This window comes from Orbicella franksi, chromosome 14, assembly GCF_964199315.1.
Source record: "Orbicella franksi chromosome 14, jaOrbFran1.1, whole genome shotgun sequence".
Lineage (NCBI taxonomy): Eukaryota > Metazoa > Cnidaria > Anthozoa > Scleractinia > Merulinidae > Orbicella > Orbicella franksi.
Window position 1 is genome coordinate 5,091,721 of NC_138158.1, and position 18,063 is coordinate 5,109,783.

Here is an 18,063-nt window from a genome sequence, read left to right on the forward strand (position 1 = left end):
TGTTGAGTTCTGTTGACCAAGTGCAGTTTCGTTCCCAATAAAAGTGACGGTTGTGTTTTTCTCAATGACATATGATGCTCTGCTTTGCTTTCAGAAGCGTGCTGTAAGGTCGAGCGAATGCATCCTTAGTTTCGTAATAACTGATATAATGGAAATTGAATTTTAATTTTTCCCGTGCGAAGTCATCAGTTAAAGATTTAATTGAAGAGCAAATGAAAATCAATTTTCGCTCTTCCATTCATTTCTGGTAAAGAAAGATTGAATTCGCGGAAAGGCTTCATTTGGTTTACAAAACAAAGTATCACCATTTAGATTGTCTTCTCTTCTGCCTACTATTACAAACAAACCATTTCCTTGACCTCATAGAGAGGAAGTAATTTGGCATTCCGAGCAGTGAAACGCAATTAAAACTCAACAGAAAAAGGTTTCCCTGCTGCCATTGAGCAATAGTTACGACATGGCCGATGGAAGTTCAATTGTCAATGCAAACAACCTTAGAGCCTTTTGTAATCTGGTACAGTTGATAACAATGGCTTTGAAATTAGGAAACTGTCATGATGGTTTGTATAGCGGGCCGCAAATTTCCGCTGTTAGGCGGGGCGTAGAATATGGCAAGTGTTCTCTTTGGCCCCTTTAACCTAGATCAGGGATTAAATCATTTCAAAGGCAACAAAGATGGTCTAATAGAGCTGATTTCTAGTGGAATTTCTTTCTGTTTTGATAGTCGCCATAGACATGTCGAGCTCGCTGTGTCATTTAAACTTGATTCGAAATAGCTTTATTCATTTGGCTTTATGAGCATGTGTAATAAAACTATTGAAGACGTGTTTACAAACATCAAGGAATTAATACACAGAGAATAAAGGCAAATCGTTAATTCAATAGCTACATGTATTGCACCAATCAAAGAAGATCTTTTGAAATGATTAATACATAAAGCTCTCTCAAGCTTAAGAACTTGAATACAAATTTAACATTACTTTTTTAATAACTAGTTAAGAAATTTTCTACATTATATGCAAGACTAACGAATATACAACTACTTGGACGCATTATACTACACCAAAACTGGCAATTTAACAATGTGAGAAATTTCAATGCCATTGAATTTAGTTGTAAATTTAAAAAAAAAAGGCTTGTTTTCATAGTTATAAAGTCCTAGCTTTGTGACTACTGATGAAATAACCTATACTAAAACGTGATTGCGTTGTTAAAAATGAAACACTTGATGTTTATTCCTCGGTACAGGTAAATTTTCCTCGACATTTCTCATCGAAGTTTGCTTTGGTGCTCTAGCATTTATATCTACATTTTTCGGAACGGAATTAAACTATATCTCTACAAAGCAATATCCAATGTTTGGTTGTGTATGTATGTATCTATATCTATATATATCTATATCTATATATATATATATATATATATATATATATATATATTTTTTTTTTTTTTTTTTTTGTGATCCTGAAAGGCTGTCGATAGCTTTCTCCACGTAGAGTTTTTATCTTCATTAGATTTGATTCTCCGGAGTTTGGGGTCACATGGCGTACTGCTTTCTGCTTGCACAAGGACATAAAATGTTCCTCAGGCCACGACGATAACTTTCAACAAATGACAGACAAATTATTGGATTGACGGTGGAAGATAAGTAATACGACAAACTCGACACAAAAAATAGTATTCTCTGAATGGCACAAGAAGATCTCAGGTATGGGTTGAAATATACCAAAGCGTTTGGAATAACACAAAGGTAAAACAAAACCAAGATAGCAACTGCCAATTTAATGGCTTGTCTTCGTTTCTTCTTGACATGTCGTTTTGCCTTGGAAGGGGTGCCCACGAGGACTTTCTTCTGCAGTTTTAAGGTAATTGCTATCGCAGTGTACATAACGGTTATTACAACTAACGGAGCAATGATAAATAAAGAAAACTGAAGCCAAATATATGTCATGTTAGCTTGCTTGTTAAAGAGAAATGATTCCATATTTGTCTCTGTACAAGTTGTGTCATTGCCATACGCAACAAGTTTCAAAGATATTAGCAGTGGAAAATTGACAAAGCCTGCACAAATCCAGGTAGAAACGATGGCTATCGTTCGAATCTTGCTTGAAATAAGTCCAAGTTTCATTGGAAAAACTACGGCGACAAATTTATCAATTGCTATCCACACCAAGCTTTGCGTTGACACAAGAAAAGACACATAGCCTGCGAAAAAGAACAACTTGCACAAAATCGCTCCTAGGATTCCACTGACATACCAATGCTTTGAGTCGGTCACCAATTCAGTTATTTTAACTGGGAGCGTAATCAGAGAAAAAACTAAATCAGACAAGGCCATGTTCACGATGAAGTAGTTAATTGACTTTCGTAAATCTCGATTCTTGTAGACGATGATGATTATGAAGATGTTTCCAAATAAACTGCCCGGTAGAATAAAACAGTACGCGCAGAGTTTGGAAAATCTCTCTGCGGTGGAATCAACAAAGGGACACGTGGAGTTCACTTGGTCCTGTGCAGATTTGCTGGTATTTAGTGGATCTGTTGTATTGTTCCACCAGGACATGATGTAGTGCTGTACATCAACCACACTATTGATGCTAGTGCTTAAAAAACACACCCTTATATGAGCATATGCTTCCTTGCAACTGATTAAAACGGAAAAACAATTTCCATTCTCGTTGTTTTAAGCTGTCAGTCAAGGATATATATATATTAAAGTCCAGCATTATTAACTTTCCTTCTTTCATTCATAGAAAATAAAACAATCAGCTTTGATTAAACATCAGCAGGCTTACAGAATGTAATAAGGACTTCATCAGTGTAAAACAATGACTTAGTTTGCATAAAATGACAACATCGTAATTGAAAGTTCATATCATGTTGTAAACATATCCCTCCAACAGAATTCATCTGCATGTTTTCTCCATCTTCGAAAAGCTTAACGGCCGGATGGACAAACAAAAGTCAGGTCCAAATGAATTATTATAATTTTTGTACGAACCTGTACAAATAAAAAACCGTATTCAGTATATTATGATTATTTGTCTGTTCTTTACTAACAGGAGGCTTACTTCACAGCAAGCATAATGAGGAACAGTGGAGCCGCTGTTGTACTTCCGAAAGTGAATCTTGAATCTTGAATTTGCTTGGAAAAGTTTTTATTTTTTATTTTAATTTTAGGTGCTTTAATTTTTAATTCTTTACCTTTGAAAACTAGGCAGATTAGCCGTAGGGTATTGTTCAGGGAGTATTGTTCCCGGTGTAGTGTAGTTCGCATTAGTTATCAGTATTAGCATATTGTTACAGAGTTATATTTACCTTTTTATCTCTATATTTTACATTTTCCTTTAAGCAGGACCCCTTTGATAACATTATTCATGTACTGAAGGGTTATCTTGTATAAATATTCGTTATAATTGTTATTATTATTATTATTATTATTATTATTACAAAACTTAGTTTTGTGTTGGCATACGTGGATGACCTTCAGAAATGAGCTATCGAAAGGCGAATTTAACTTGTGTAAGGCGCGTTTAAGAATGTAAACAACCTTAAATATTAATTTAATAACGTCTTTCAATTTCTCAGCCTTCCGTTAATATTACATGACAAATTTACTAGACGGGAAGACATGAGGGAGTATGGTTCGTGAATAGCGAAGGACTCCACTATTCATCCAGGAGAGTTTTCATCTTCTTCAGAATTACTAGCTCGCTTTTCGTCATCATATTGTTCCTTCTTTTAACATAGGGACATACAATGTTTCTCAATCCACGACGGTAGCTTTCGACAAAGGACAGACAAATTATTGGATTGACAATGGACGATAAGTGAAACCAGAAACTCGCCACAAAATGTACTACTCTCTGGAGGGCACAAGAAGGTTTCCAGTACGGAATGAAATATAGCAAAACGTGTGGAGTTACACAGAGGTAAAACAACACTACTATCAGAACCGCCATTTTAACAGCTTGTCTTCGTTTCTTCATAGCTTATCGTTGATTATCTGTTGCGTTGTCCGTGAGGGTTTTGATATTTTGCCTTTTTAAGGTAACTACTATCCCAGTGTACAAAACGGTTATTGAAAATAAGGGACCGACAATCAAGAAAGTAAATTGAAACCATATATATGTCGAGTTAGCCTTTTGGTTCACCAAATATGATTCTGAATTTACCTCAGCGCAAACTGTGTCATTGCCACGTACAACAAGTTTCGAAGATATTAGTACTGGAAAACTGAAAAAGCCTGCGCAAATCCAGGTAGAAACGATTGCTATCGTTCGAATCTTACTTGAAATAAGTCCAAGTTTCATTGGGAAAACTACGGCGACAAATCTGTCAATTGCTGTCCACACCAAGCTTTGCGTGGACACATGAAGAGAAACCAGGCTGGCGAAAAAGAACAACTTGCAACAAATTGATCCAAAGATTCCACTGACACGCCAATGAAATGAGTCGGTCACCAGTTCAGTTATTTTAACAGGAAAGAGGATTAGCGGGTAAACTAAATCAGACAAGGCCATGTTCACGATAAAATAGTTGATTATTTTTTTGCAAATCTGGATTCTTGTAGACGATGATCATTATGAAGATGTTTCCGAATAAACTGCTCAGTAAAATAAAGCAAAATGAAAAAAGTTTGGAAAATCTCTCCGCAGACGAATCAGCAAAGGAACACGTGAAGTTCATTTGGTCCTGTGCAGATTTGCTGGAAATAAGTGGGACCGTTGTACTGTTCCACAACGACATGTTGCAGTGCTGTACATCAACCACATTCTCAATGCTAGGGCTTAAAATACACACCCTTTTATGATTGACGATATGTTTGTCGCAGTTGATCAACACGGAAAAAAGAATTTCCATGCCCGTTATTTCAAGCTGTCACATGATTCAAGTGCAGTGATATATTTTTAAAGCCAACGTTATTAATTTTCCTTCTTTCATCCGTCATAAGCCTGAAAAAAGTGCAAGAATTTTACAATAGATAATTATGGCAAGCCTGAATTCACAGGAAATAAAACAATGAGCTCTGACTAAACAGCATTAGTCTTGCAGCAGATAATAAGGACTTCATCAGTGTAAAACAATGAATTTTGGATAAAATGCTAATACTGTAATTGAAAGTGCACATTATTTTGTAATACATCCCTGCAATATAATTCATCTACATGTCAGTTTTCTCCTTCTTCAACAAGTTTTATGACCGGATGGAATAACTAGCATCAAGTCCAAATAAATTATTTTAATTTTTGTACGAAACCGGTACTAATAGAGATTGTGTTCAGTATATTATGATTATTTGCCTACTTTTTAATAACAGAATATTTACTTCACAGCGAGCATAGAGAGGAAGTGACAGCAATAAAAACGTTATAACAACTTAGTGGTCTGGCTACTTGACATGGATTTGTAGTAACACGAAGGAATACCATTTTAAATAAGGAGATTCTGTTGGTTGGACTGAAAATTCTAAACAAAACAATAACCATTTTAAAATGTTGCGCTATGTACAACACGGTTTTGTAGATTTCTGAGGAAATCTAAAATCGTCGTTTTTAGATGTCGTTGACATTAGTTAAATCTACTGCTTCAATTTTCAACTATGCTATCCCATTCTTGTCACAATGAATTTGAAAATGAATGCAATTTTGATGGTTTCACACGTTTTTATTCTTTTATCGTTATATTATAGCGTGGACTGGATTCTGTGTGCGCTCTTATTGGCTTAGACTTTCAGAAAAGTCCTTTGTCTTGCTTATTTATTACCCGCTGGACCTCTCGCGACTTCGTCGCTCGCTCGGCCGCCTCGGGACCTTCAATTCGAAGAGGATTGTTCCGATTGCTTCAAGTCATATATTATAAGTTTTACTTTTTCGTTTTGCAAACAAGTAATTTAAAATTCCTTGTCTTCACAGAGAAAAAGTAATTTCACGTTGCGAGCCATAAAAATAATAGAAGATATTCTTCTTTTGCGTTGGCATAAATAAGTAGATATCTTCAGAAATAAGCTACCGAAAGGCGAATGTAAACTGCGTAAGGCGCGTGAAAGAATGAAAACAACCTTAAAAACGAATTTAATGACCACTTTCCCATTCTTAGCCTTTGGTTAATATTATAAAATATGGCAAATTTATGAGACGGGAAGGCGTGAAGGATTATGGGTCATGAATAGGTAAAGACAGACAGACCTTCCCATAATTCCCCACGTTCCACTTTCATCTCATAAGATTCGACTCATATAGATAGAGTAATGAAGGTCCAGCGAGTTTAGGTTCAATTTCCTCTGTATTAGGGACACCAATATCTCTACAAAGCAGTATCCAAACTTTCTTCGTAGTTTTCTATGTCGTCATTGAAAGTTTGTGGACAGTTTCCTCCGCGAACATTTTCCCTTCCTTTTAAAGTTACTTGCCCACTTTTCGCCATCATACTATTCCACTTTGCACAGCAGGAACACAAAATGTTTTTCAGTCCACGACGATAACTTTCAACAAATGACAGGCAAATTATTGGATTGACAGCGGTAGACGAGCAATATGCGAAAAACGCCCAAAAATAAAACAGTCTAATAAAAGCACAAGAAGGTCTCCAATGTATATAGGGAGCGAAATACAGCGAAGATTGTGGAATAATACAAATGTAAAACAACGCTACGATAACAGCCAGCATTTGTATGGCTCGTCTTCGTTTCTTCATGGAAAGTCGTTGTACATTGGGCGGGCTATCCGCTAGAGCTTTATTCTGTCTATGTAGGGCAATTGCTGTCGCAGTGTACAGAACGCTTGTTATGAATACCGGAGAGAACAGAAAGAAAGTCAATTGAAGCCAGAAATATGCCGAGTTAGACTCATGGTTAGTGAAAACTGATCTTACGGCGCTGCAGAACGCGTAGTCGCCATGTTGAACAAGTCCCCAAATTATCAGCTTTGGAGAATTTAGCAGGCCTGCAAAAATCCAAGAGGATGCGATAGCCATGGTGCGAATCTTGGTTGAGATGAAGCCAATTCTTATTGGGAAAACAACAGCAACAAACCTATCGATCGCGATCCACACCAAGCTTTGAGCGGAAACTTGGATGGACACAGGGTTAGCAAAATGGAATAACTTGCAAAAAATGGATCCCAAGATTCCCCTGACGGGCCAGTACGATGAAGCAGCTACCAATCCAGTTATTTGAAAAGGGAATACCACTAGCGCGAATATCAAATCCGACACGGCCATGTTCACGATGAAATAGTTGACTGTCTTGCGTAACTCTCGGTGTTTTAAGAAGATGATGATTATGAAGACGTTCCCGAAGAAACTCAGCAGCAAAATGAGGCTGTACGCGCAAACACTGGAAATTTTCTCTGCAGGAGAATCAACAGTGACGCAGAGCGAGTTCCCTTGTGCCTGTGCAGTTAAATTCGTCGTATTGGATGTTAGTAACATCGTCTGCTGATTTAGTTTTCGAATTCAACCGTACTGTCGGTGTTAGCGGCTTAACGATGTATTCGCAAAATAATGGAGTCAGATTCCGCCAGCGTCATAAGGTTTCCATACTACAAAACACAATGGCTGGTGAGCGAAATGCTGCCGGAAGATCACATCACGGCCGAAAATATGCGAAGCTCTTTAATTTTATTCACAAAGAATAGACGAACACCTCAGTTTGACATTAATTTTAAATGAATGTTCGAAACATCGACACGTCGAACAACCATAATGATAGTATTTTAACTAAAATCTATTAATTTTCAAAACATCATGTTTTTTAATTGATCAGGTGTACCGTATATGAAATTATGCAAAGTCAATATCATTTATTGCATTTAGTTGGTCATGTTATTATTTTCGTCTGGCTAACTTTTACAATAGAGTAATTTTCTGGACCCCATAGAAAGAAAGTAATTTCAGGTTGCTAGCAATAAAACTAAATTTCTGTCCTGCTATATTATTACTGCCTTTTTTTAATGTTTACACTTTACCAGCAAGCAATTTCCTTGACATCATTGGGAAAAGACGCTTTAAATTGAAAGCAAGGAAGCTTTATTAAGCCGGCCTTTTCATACAGCAGTTTGCGATTTAAGTAAGACCGTGAAAAAAAAAGCTGTGAAAAAATGGGGGTTATGAAACCCGGTCTAAGTTTTCCAAAACGTTTACGAATGATGCCAGAACTAAATGGAAATCAAGCAATAAGATATATTTTTTAATTACACAGACGAAGTAATTTTGTTTCTCCTTAAAGTTATGGTAATTGGTTTTAAGCGATGTGGAAGTTGCGGGATCAATTTGTGTGTATGAGTGTTGATTGCTGGCAGTACAACATAATACGTGTACTGTGCATGCTGTTCGAACTTTTCAGTTTGCGACTGAAATCCTGACGCACCATAAAATACACCATTTGAGCTGTTTTCTCCTGCGGTGTTCAATATTGCATTTTGAAATTTGTAGCTTGAACTCTTGGAGGTCTCCTGAACAATTAGAGCCTAAAGTGGAGGAGGCGTGGCCGAGTGGTTTAGGGCTCTGGACTGGAAATCTGCAGGTCCCTTTATAGTCAAATTCTCCACCCTACCGCTATCTGGATTTGCTTTCGGTAGTCCCGAGTTCAACTCCGCGACCGTGTTGTGTTAATAGCCAACTGGTCAGCCTCCTACCAGTTGGGATTCTTAATAGCTTCTGTTCTATTTGCAACGTTTGTTTATTTATTTACACTGTCCCCAATTAGCACAACACTGCTACATAAACGTTGTTTACTTTATATCTTGACTGTGTAATTATTCTGATATTTATGCACTGTGTATTTCATTTCAACGTGGAAAAAAATAATTTACCCCCCTTACCTTTCGATTGCTGTTTTCTTTAAATTCCGCATAATGTATACCATCTTGACTGTACGACAAATAACACTGAGTCACCCATTGACGGGCGTCCTGTCGTCCTTGAATAGCGAACTTCACCACCCTTTTAGGGCGTCCAAAGTTCACCTGATACCACTGTAGACGATTGTTGTGGCGCGCGCACCAGGCCCCCATTTTCGCGCCGACACGGTGCAGATGAAGCCTGCCTCTGTTAGGTGCATGGTTTCTGTCCCAGCTGGACGAAGCACTAAGTTGGTTTGCTTTGATGCGGCCATTTTGCATTCCTAAGGGCTTGTTGCAGCGTGGTCCTTGAAAAAGGTGAAGTGAACTAATGTTAGGTCCACTTCAGACGCCGAACTTTTCATGAGTGGACCTAATACGTTAAATTAAGTACATGAAAAGTTCGGCGTCTGAATCAGTTAAGAACGGCTATTCGAATTTGGAACGGTTCAGCTGTTCTTCCCGCCTAGCTTAACCAGGAATTTGGAACGGCTTTGATTCATACGTCGAACTTTTCATGTGTCGAACCTAACGGCATAAATTAGTATTTTACAAGAAGTTTACACTTTGCCTGAAAACCACTGACATTTCGATGTGTTTTGGATCAAACTAAACTACGTTCGTCGAATTAAGTTTGACGTCTGAGTCAACAGGCGTACTTTTGATAATTTGGGTCGGTCCAAATTCGAATTAAGCTCGGCTCATGAAAAATTCGGCGTCTGAACTGGGCCTTCAATGTTTCAATCCGACACTATTTCTTCATCAGAATTTCACATCTCGATGAAGTAAACTGCGTTTTTCAAGAGAACACAGCTATTATCAAGACACGCGTGACAGATCGTTGAGATTTCAATTGTATTCCAGCAAACAAAACTGTTCATGGATAAGTGGGCAATCGTTGCCTTCCAAAAGTGTTCTATGATAAATTTGGTTTTAAAAAAAGTAGCAAAAAAAACCCACTTTTTTCGCTCATTGCCCCTAAAAGTGAGATTTTACAGAGGTCGTAATCTATGAGAAATTACAATGATTTGTGTGGTAGGTAATTTTGTTGCCCATTTCATATAAATCAATCTAAATTTTGAACACCTTCAAACTTTCGCAAAATTTCACCCTTATGACAATAGTAGGCTTAACAGGATTGGCTTAGAAAATAATTGAGCAAAAAACAGAAACAACGAACCAATAGAGGTGCGTAAAACAGGGAGCGAATGAAATAACAGGTTCTAAAGAGGTAGGTGACTTCTGCAAAGACTTCTAGCTTGTTGATAAACGTCCTTTAATTTTGATCCATCTCTCCTTCCACCTTCTTACCTTTATGACGGTAAGTCGTTGCGTGACCAATTAATGCAATAAGGACAACTGAACACTTACCAACAACACAACCGTAAAATTCCACTCTCATTGAGATCCAGCTGTACCACGTGACAGGACGGATTCTGAAGTAGCGTGCAGTGATACACCTTGCTAGTCTGTGACGTACGATGATGAACTGATCATAATTGCCTTGGAATATCTAAGAAAGAAGCCATGAAGAAGTCAACATAAAAAACCTTCGTAAGGAACTTTAAAGCAAAACGTTGCTTTTTAATCAAGTGGCTTTCAAGCAAGTATTTAGATGTTTTCGCGCTACATAGTGTTGAAAGAACGTTTGATCTGTAATTGTGAGAGTCCACACGTTTGGTGTTTTAAGAGATTATCGTTAAGTCTACATACGAACCAAGTGGCCCATCAAGCCGGCGTTTATCTCCTGTTTAAATAACACGAAGTGATTAGAATCGAGTATTTCTACTACCCCCCGGATGGGGGATGCTAGTCCATCGCAGGGTAACTCCAGCATTAAAGTCCCCGGTACCCAGTTGTACACCTGGGTGGAGAGAGGCACTGTAAGAGTAAATTGCCTTTCCCAAGAGCACAACAAAGTGCCCCAGCCAGGGCTCGAGCCTGTACCACTCGATTCGGAGTTGAGACCACCGTGCCTCTCAATAAGAATTTATACCTTACAATGTACATATTTTTTAATCGAAATTTTTGGTGTTCAGTTGTGTTGAATCTTTTACATGTGAAAAATGTTACCTTGGTACGCCTGCCTTCCCTGTACGGAATAAACTTGTATCCGTTTCTGCTGTATGTTATATAATAACTAGTGACCCACTGGGCGGAGTTCTGTCTTCCTTGAGTCGCTACACGGCAAACTTTTGTAAGCGCGCCAAAATCAATCTGAAGCCACTGACGCCGGTCTCGCCTCTTTGCACACCAGGCCCCTCCCTGTCGGCCGTAACGTCGCCTGTTGAGCCTGGCGTTGAACGGTCCACAGTAGTAGTTGTAAAACGAAGACGCGCGCATGAGTGGATCTGGAACTCGGCCGTCTTCCACACCGAGGGGCATATCACAACGATCTATAACATGTCAAGTATGCTACTTGTTAATCATTTAGTCAACATTCCCGTGTCCAAAATTTTCAGCATTAATTGTTTCCTTCCTCTTTTTAACAATTAGATTATGAGCTCGAGATTTCTGTCGCGTGATAGTTGATGATCAGGGCGCAGCCCAAGTCAAATATCACGTATGGAAATCGAGAGCGAATAATCTAATTGTTTTAATATGAATCTTCTAGTCGTTCAAAAGTTTATCTTAATCCTCTACACACGCAAAGAAGCGACCGCCGGTCTGTTAACGAGCGTACACTGCTAGGCTACTCACTGTGTGCAGCAGAATATATAGTGAGTAGTGTAGCCAATCAGAGCACGGCATTCGTGATAGAACGCTAGTAGATTATACTAAAGTGATTTAGACTTCGTCTATACGTCTTAGTCATTCGGATTTAATCTAGATTCGGCTGGAAAATCAGATTCGTACAACTTACTCCATGGTCCTCCGTACAATTCCAATCTCATGGAAATATGTGCCCTCCAGCCACGAGGTATAATTCGAATGTACCGTCCATAGACTGGTGGATCGAAGGGATGCGTTTGGACAGACACTCGGTCTCGGTTGCCTTGGAATGTCTGTAAAGCAGTAAAGCAACAAATTTTAGGTTATGTTATTGCTATTTTAGTCAATTCTACTTCTGTTAGCTACATACTGGTCTTCATTTTGATGGCATGAAAAGACAACGAAACAAGAAATTCTAGTGATGGAGGAATATCAAGACTTCTTTAAATAAAAGAACACGTGATTTCCAGGATATTTCAAAATCGATCTCAACATTTGCTATAACATGAAAAAGAGGCGTAGAAACATGAGATGTAGGCAATAGTTTCCACACTTCTTTCTAGTCGTCCAAAATGAACTATTTCTTGTTGCTATAACGTTCTCACAGTACTGAGTTTACGGGCTCATTATCATCTGTTCTCGTTGCGCCATGGGACGCATAAGGCCTTAAGGACTACAGAAAGAAAATTTATTTTTACACATACATTATTATCAGAGAAAATTCAAAACGTTTACGGAAAAAAAATTGACGCAATACACGTGTAGTTTTGTAGGGTGTGGCATATTATATGATCCTTCTCAAACTCAGTAATAATTCATCAAGTTTAAACAAAGGAAATCATGACTGTGACAGTGCTTGGATATCTGATCTTAATTAGCATAGATTTTTACAATTTTATTTCTCCGTTTTCTTCTTAGTCTTGGTTTCGATTGAGAAGATATATCAAACACTCAACACAGTGTTTCACCACATTACCAAACACCCCAACAAAGTTCGTCAAAAATACTTCGCTACGCGTCGTATTTTTAACATTCCTCTCGGTGTTTGGAAATGTGGTCAAACACCGTCTTTCGTGTTTGATATATTACGTAAAGAGTCATGGTAAATGGTTTTCATTGAATAACAGTGAGCGTATGAACTAAACCTTTACCTTGACGTAATTCCACCAGTGCTTCACTTTAGCAAAGTTAACTCCATCCGAACTATAATACACATAGTACGCCGTTACCCACTGGTCAGCGTCCTGTCGTCCCTGAGTCGCAATTCCAACGACCTTCATCCACGTCCACAAATAAATTTGCAGCCATTGGTTATGGTTGTTATGGCGGGAACACCAGGCTCCCATCAACCGGCCACGGCGTGGACGGTGAAGCCTACCCAACCACGCCGCATGGTTTGCATCCCACTGAGACGAGGCTGTCATGGCAGAATTCTTGATACGGCCATTTTGAATACCAACAGGACTGTCGTAAAACCGTTCTGAAACAAAATCGATTGAAGGTTATTTTGGGAAAAGGTTGTGTACCATCTACAGGAGGTTCCTAAATTTTCTTGCCTCTAGACTTTTTCAAGACCCTGGTACTATTAACCCTCTTTTTTTATTTCATAGAAAGTCCTTTTTATTTAGTCCGTCCAGTAGCATTCGTAGAAAAAAGCTTTCAAATGCGGTCAGCCAACCATATACTCCGCTCTATAGCCTTTAAATAACGGTTAGCCAAAGCTTTTGAGTTATTTTCATTCCATATAACAGTGTTGTAAACTCTGCCGATAGAAACAGTTGGTTTGGAGCTTGCTTTTAAGTGAAACGTTAAATGGTGAAGCTATTTTTTGTCGGTCTTATTAACAGGGTCCTATCTCTTCCCCGGGAATGAGGTTGGTTTAGTGTCTGCTACTGTTGTAACAATAATGTGTACAGCTGAAAGTTTCTAAAAATGTTCAGACACCAACAGTCTTCAGGCAATATATCATTATCTTTCTTAAAGGTCTTTAAGGCACAAACGAAACCTTAGTCGTGGCAGCGTGCAATGTTGGATAACCTGCAATATAAACATTTCATACCGTGCAACAAAAGCCATATCAAGACCTACCCCGCAGGCGACATCCATAAAGCTCCACGCGCATAGCAATGTAACTACGCCATGACCGGGGATGAATTCGGACAAACTGCGCGCGTATTGCTGGCATGATCTTGTGACCCACCGTGTGAAAAATGTCGTAATTACCTCGGAAGATCTGGGGAAAGATCATACTGGCGATTACTTCAACATCACATTATGTATGCACTGAGTATCTATAAGCTCATGACACTTAATAATATATAAATCGAAAACTATAGTCGTCACTTACAGAGCTTCATTAGAAGAGCAAGAAAAGGAAAATGGCGCGAGTGTATACACAGATGTGCTTGTAATAGGCCATTTCCGAAATACCTTGTGCCTCTATCTGTGTCAAAACGAGTCTTTTTGCGAAGACATTCGTATGAAAATGTGTTCCGCCTACAGGTTCATTTTCATGCAAATCAAACTCATTTTCATATGAAAGGTTTTGCTTGAAGACTCGTTTAGAAACAAAGGTACAAGGTAACTCGGAAATGGCCTATAAGTTTATGATAGGAGCAAAACCGTTTGGATTCATCCGATTAGACTTGACTTCTACCAAATGTGAAGGAAATATAGTACAATTCAATGTGTTGTCCGCGTGAGCATACCGTAGAAAAACAGTGGGTCGACATTTAAACCATAACTTTATACAGCGTTGTCCGAGCACATTAGTGTATGACGTCATGGTACGACACTATAACACTTCTGACTGACACTTCGGACAACGCTGGGGCGCCCTAGATAAGAAAGGTTAATTTGAAGCAACACAAGCCGTTACCTTAACTCTTCCGTACGACAGGTAGGCTTTGAACCGCACGCCGAAGCGACTGAATGATAGACTATAACTTTTCACCCATTGATGAGCTTCTCTTCTTCCTTGAGTAGCGATTCCTTTGATGATACTCAGTTGCCTTAAGTCAATCTGCAGATATTGATGGGTGTTTCGATGCCTTGCTACCCAAGCTCCTGTTCGTCCATGGCTGTTAAAGATGTTTAGACGCGCTCGGTCAGGTCCGTGGTTGTAGTTGTACGACGACGAGGCCCGAAGATGACCCGAGAGGATACGATAGTCTTCCATACCAAGAGGCATAACACAACGATCTAAACAAAACGGACGTAGCAAAAACGTGACTTCTATCCGAGTGAGTTTTGTGTTCTGATGTAAACGCTTACATACAGTTTGATAAAAGGGCTGAAACTGACGAAGAAGGAGGCAAAAAGTGTTTGACTGTGTTGGCCACATTTTGAAACACCTCGAAGTTCGTCAAAAACACTCCGCTGCGCTTCGTATTTTCAACTCTCTCCTCGGTGTTTCAACATTCGGTGAAACACGGTCTTTCTTGCCTGATATATAACTTCTCAATTCTTATACCTCCTCATGTCGTATACCTTCTTGTCCCGTGATAACTGGTATGGATTGATACCCACCTGTGAGGCATCCATAGAATTCCACCCTCATGGAGATGTGTTTGTACCATCCTCTGGGATGAACCCGGATGTAACGGCAGCGCAGTATAGGAACAAAGGAATTCGTGACAACGGTGTTTTGGTCTCGGTTTCCCGGGAAGTACTGTAACAGATAATTTGAAAATTCAGCACAAAAAGAAAACTATCTATTCCTTTTTGTATCTGTCAAAAATTGTTGACCTTTCCTTCAATAGTAAATGGTTTGAACCCAGGAGTATCAGTAGTTCGTATAGTGTGATCGTCTAGGTGAGTGTAGTTCTGAAAAGAACTGTTGTTGGTGACTGACGTTTCGACAACCTGAGCGGAAGTCATCTTCAGAGTCAAGTGAATAGTGTTTGTCAGTCGATGATGTTGTAACCTACTGAAGCTGACGTTACGAACAGGAACCCTACACCTGTTACTACAGTGACTATACGTTACATTATGGGCACTTCTGAGACCATCTCACGGATCCTACAGCCCTACAACATTCGTGTAGCCCACAAACCTACAACCACGTTACGATACTTACTGACCAACGTGAAAGACAGAGACGAACCTAACAACAGACAGGGAGCAGTTTACAAGATCAAATGCTCCGACTGCCAGGCTTCCTACATTGGTGAGACTGGCAGAAACCTTAACACAAGACTGACTGAACACAAACGAGCCAGGAAAAATGGTGATGCCAACAATCACATTGCTGTACATCATCAATTGACAAACCACAACATTGACTGGGACTCTGCTCAGTGCTTAACCTACAGTACAAACGATTTTCAACGACTGACTCTGGAAAGCTGGTACACTAACCTAGAACAAACGCCTCTTAAAAGATGTCAACAACTACCGGCGCCTTACAAACGACTTATCCATGACGGAAACGAAACCGACAAACGGACTTCTAACAGATCGACTTAACAATACACGGACCAAAAACCGACCTATTTGACCAACAATAGACGGATCGAAACCCACCAGTGACTGATGACAAACTTTACACGAGTCTTTCAGCCAATACCATCATGGCTATACTGACCAATCACGTTCAACGAGCCATACTTATAACATCATCGACTGACAAACACTATTCACTTGACTCTGAAGATGACTTCCGCTCAGGTTGTCGAAACGTCAGTCACCAACAACAGTTCTTTTCAGAACTTTCAACGAGCATCCCCCGACCCTTTTAACCCGCGAGATCCCCAGAATTTGGGCCTTAAGGGCCCATTAACCGATCTTTTCAAGCCGTTGGTAAGGAAAATTTATTCTCATGCAACCTCATCGTTTTTAGTTAGTTCAGAGTTATTTCATGTGTTTTAACTTTTTCATGATCAGCAACACTAGTGATGACTTCATCAGGTCACGCCCATGGTCATGTGACTAATACTGAAAAAACGCAAAGACTCCCAGGCAAATTACTTTATCGGGATTTTTTTCATTGATTTAATATTTTAATTGAAATCCTCATAACGCTATGCATAGATTTTGTTTCATTTCTAAAAGGTCAAATTTTGAGAGAATTTCAAAATATTAAAAAATTCGTAATTTTCTGAAAAAAGCATGATTTCGAAAAAGGAATGCATAGCTATGTTTCCAACGTTGGCTTTAATCGAAATCAGCCAAAAAAAGGCTGGATTTAATGAAAAACCGCATTTCCTTTGGCATTTAAAGAAACCGGAAGTGCGCCCGATATATATTGGAAGTTACCCCATCAGCGCGTGCGCAATTTACACTACCAGTGCACTTCGGTAAAATCAAACAAAGCCACACGGAGTTTGTTTTTCTCTTTCTATTGCTATTGTTTTTCTGTCTTTCTCTTATTTTGTCTTTGCTTGTACTTTTTTTACTTTGCATTTTGTGAAAAACAAAGAAAAACATCTAAAATGTAAGCGAATTTGCAAATTATTGATTTTTTTTATTTTCCGCGCTCAGGCTGACGTAATTAACCGGAAGTGAAATTTCACCTCCTCAGCAAAGCGCGCGAGCGCGCGCATAAATCGGTTAATGGGCCCTTAATCATTCCTTCACAAGTAAACGATAAAGAAGTTTCGTGTTTTCTCCAACAAGACTTATTTTCAAAAACGCCTTCCAAATCGAAGTTTGTTCTAGAAACGTAAACTAGCATTTATGGTCTCTGGGCAAAGGGTTTCCAAATCGAAGATTAGTCAAAATTCAATCCAGTCGACCCCTTCAGTGTGGCGCGATCACTGCACCAGGGTGGATAAATGATGATATAAAACGGGCGTGCAAAGGGAAACTCAACAAAATACGTTCTCAAAAACATCTTTTATAAATATGGAAGATAGCCACTGAACACGTTTCACATACCTTAATGTTATTCCGTTCTTTATAATGCATGAAGTGAACTGCATCAAGACTCCTGGTCACGTAATACTGCGTGACCCACTGATTCAGATCTTGTCGCCCCTGTATTGACATCTTAATAATCTTTGCTGCTCTTCCAAAGTCACACTGGAGCCACTGGAAGTGATTGTTGTACTTGGCTGACCAAGCTCCGATGTATCGCCCCCGACGCCTTCGGTTGAGCCGCGCCAGGTAAGGGCCATGGTAACGATCCCACGAGGATGCTGCTGTTATTTTCTGGTTCTTGATACGACCTGACTGCATTCCCATTGGTCGGTTGCAAAGAACACCTGATGACGTTTGAAGGTGAAAACTAAGTTGCTAGAGATAAGTGCACTGACTGTGCAAAAAGGGCTCAGCGATTTTCAACTCCAAGATCAAAATATTAAATCTCCTAACTTATTGTCACACGTTTGCTTTAAAGTTAGCTCTGAGAATTTGGAATCCAGAGATCTCTAGATGACGATTTTCTGTATTCTCGTTACCTCTCTACATAATAATGTATTGAAGCTGAAGACGAAATAAGTATTCAATCATGCTTGGAAATTGAAGCGTTCTAATAACATTTCGTAGCAATAGTTTCATTAACTTAAACGGA

General features: G+C 39.1%; 2 protein-coding genes and 3 pseudogenes across 2 annotated transcripts in view; all 5 read right to left on the bottom strand.

Annotated features, from left to right (window-relative positions):
- Positions 1-308, bottom strand: part of LOC145468595 (neuropeptide Y receptor type 1-like) — a 1,254-nt pseudogene extending 946 nt beyond the window's left edge.
- LOC145468730 (uncharacterized) overlaps positions 1-18,063 on the bottom strand; it is a 181,602-nt gene that overhangs the window by 119,738 nt on the left and 43,801 nt on the right. The window contains exons 45-53 of the mRNA XM_081452434.1: positions 17,430-17,755; positions 15,081-15,222; positions 14,431-14,753; positions 13,641-13,785; positions 12,704-13,032; positions 11,704-11,845; positions 10,914-11,236; positions 10,212-10,353; positions 8,823-9,148 (exon numbers count right to left, since the gene is read on the bottom strand). Coding sequence (XP_081308560.1) covers positions 8,823-9,148; positions 10,212-10,353; positions 10,914-11,236; positions 11,704-11,845; positions 12,704-13,032; positions 13,641-13,785; positions 14,431-14,753; positions 15,081-15,222; positions 17,430-17,755 — 2,198 coding nt within the window. The remainder of the gene's footprint in view (positions 1-8,822; positions 9,149-10,211; positions 10,354-10,913; positions 11,237-11,703; positions 11,846-12,703; positions 13,033-13,640; positions 13,786-14,430; positions 14,754-15,080; positions 15,223-17,429; positions 17,756-18,063) is intronic.
- Positions 1,386-2,563, bottom strand: LOC145468597 (QRFP-like peptide receptor; annotated as a pseudogene).
- LOC145468598 (neuromedin-K receptor-like) lies at positions 3,669-4,848 on the bottom strand (annotated as a pseudogene).
- LOC145468122 (G-protein coupled receptor 83-like) lies at positions 6,130-7,861 on the bottom strand. Its single transcript, XM_081451806.1, has one exon. It carries the CDS (start codon positions 7,429-7,431, stop codon positions 6,307-6,309), a length of 1,125 nt encoding a protein of 374 aa, XP_081307932.1. The 5' UTR covers positions 7,432-7,861; the 3' UTR covers positions 6,130-6,306.

Bases quoted from the DNA above. Each gene is read 5' to 3' on its own strand.
- LOC145468122 (XM_081451806.1), bottom strand. From the start codon at position 7,431: ATGTTACTAACATCCAATACGACGAATTTAACTGCACAGGCACAAGGG.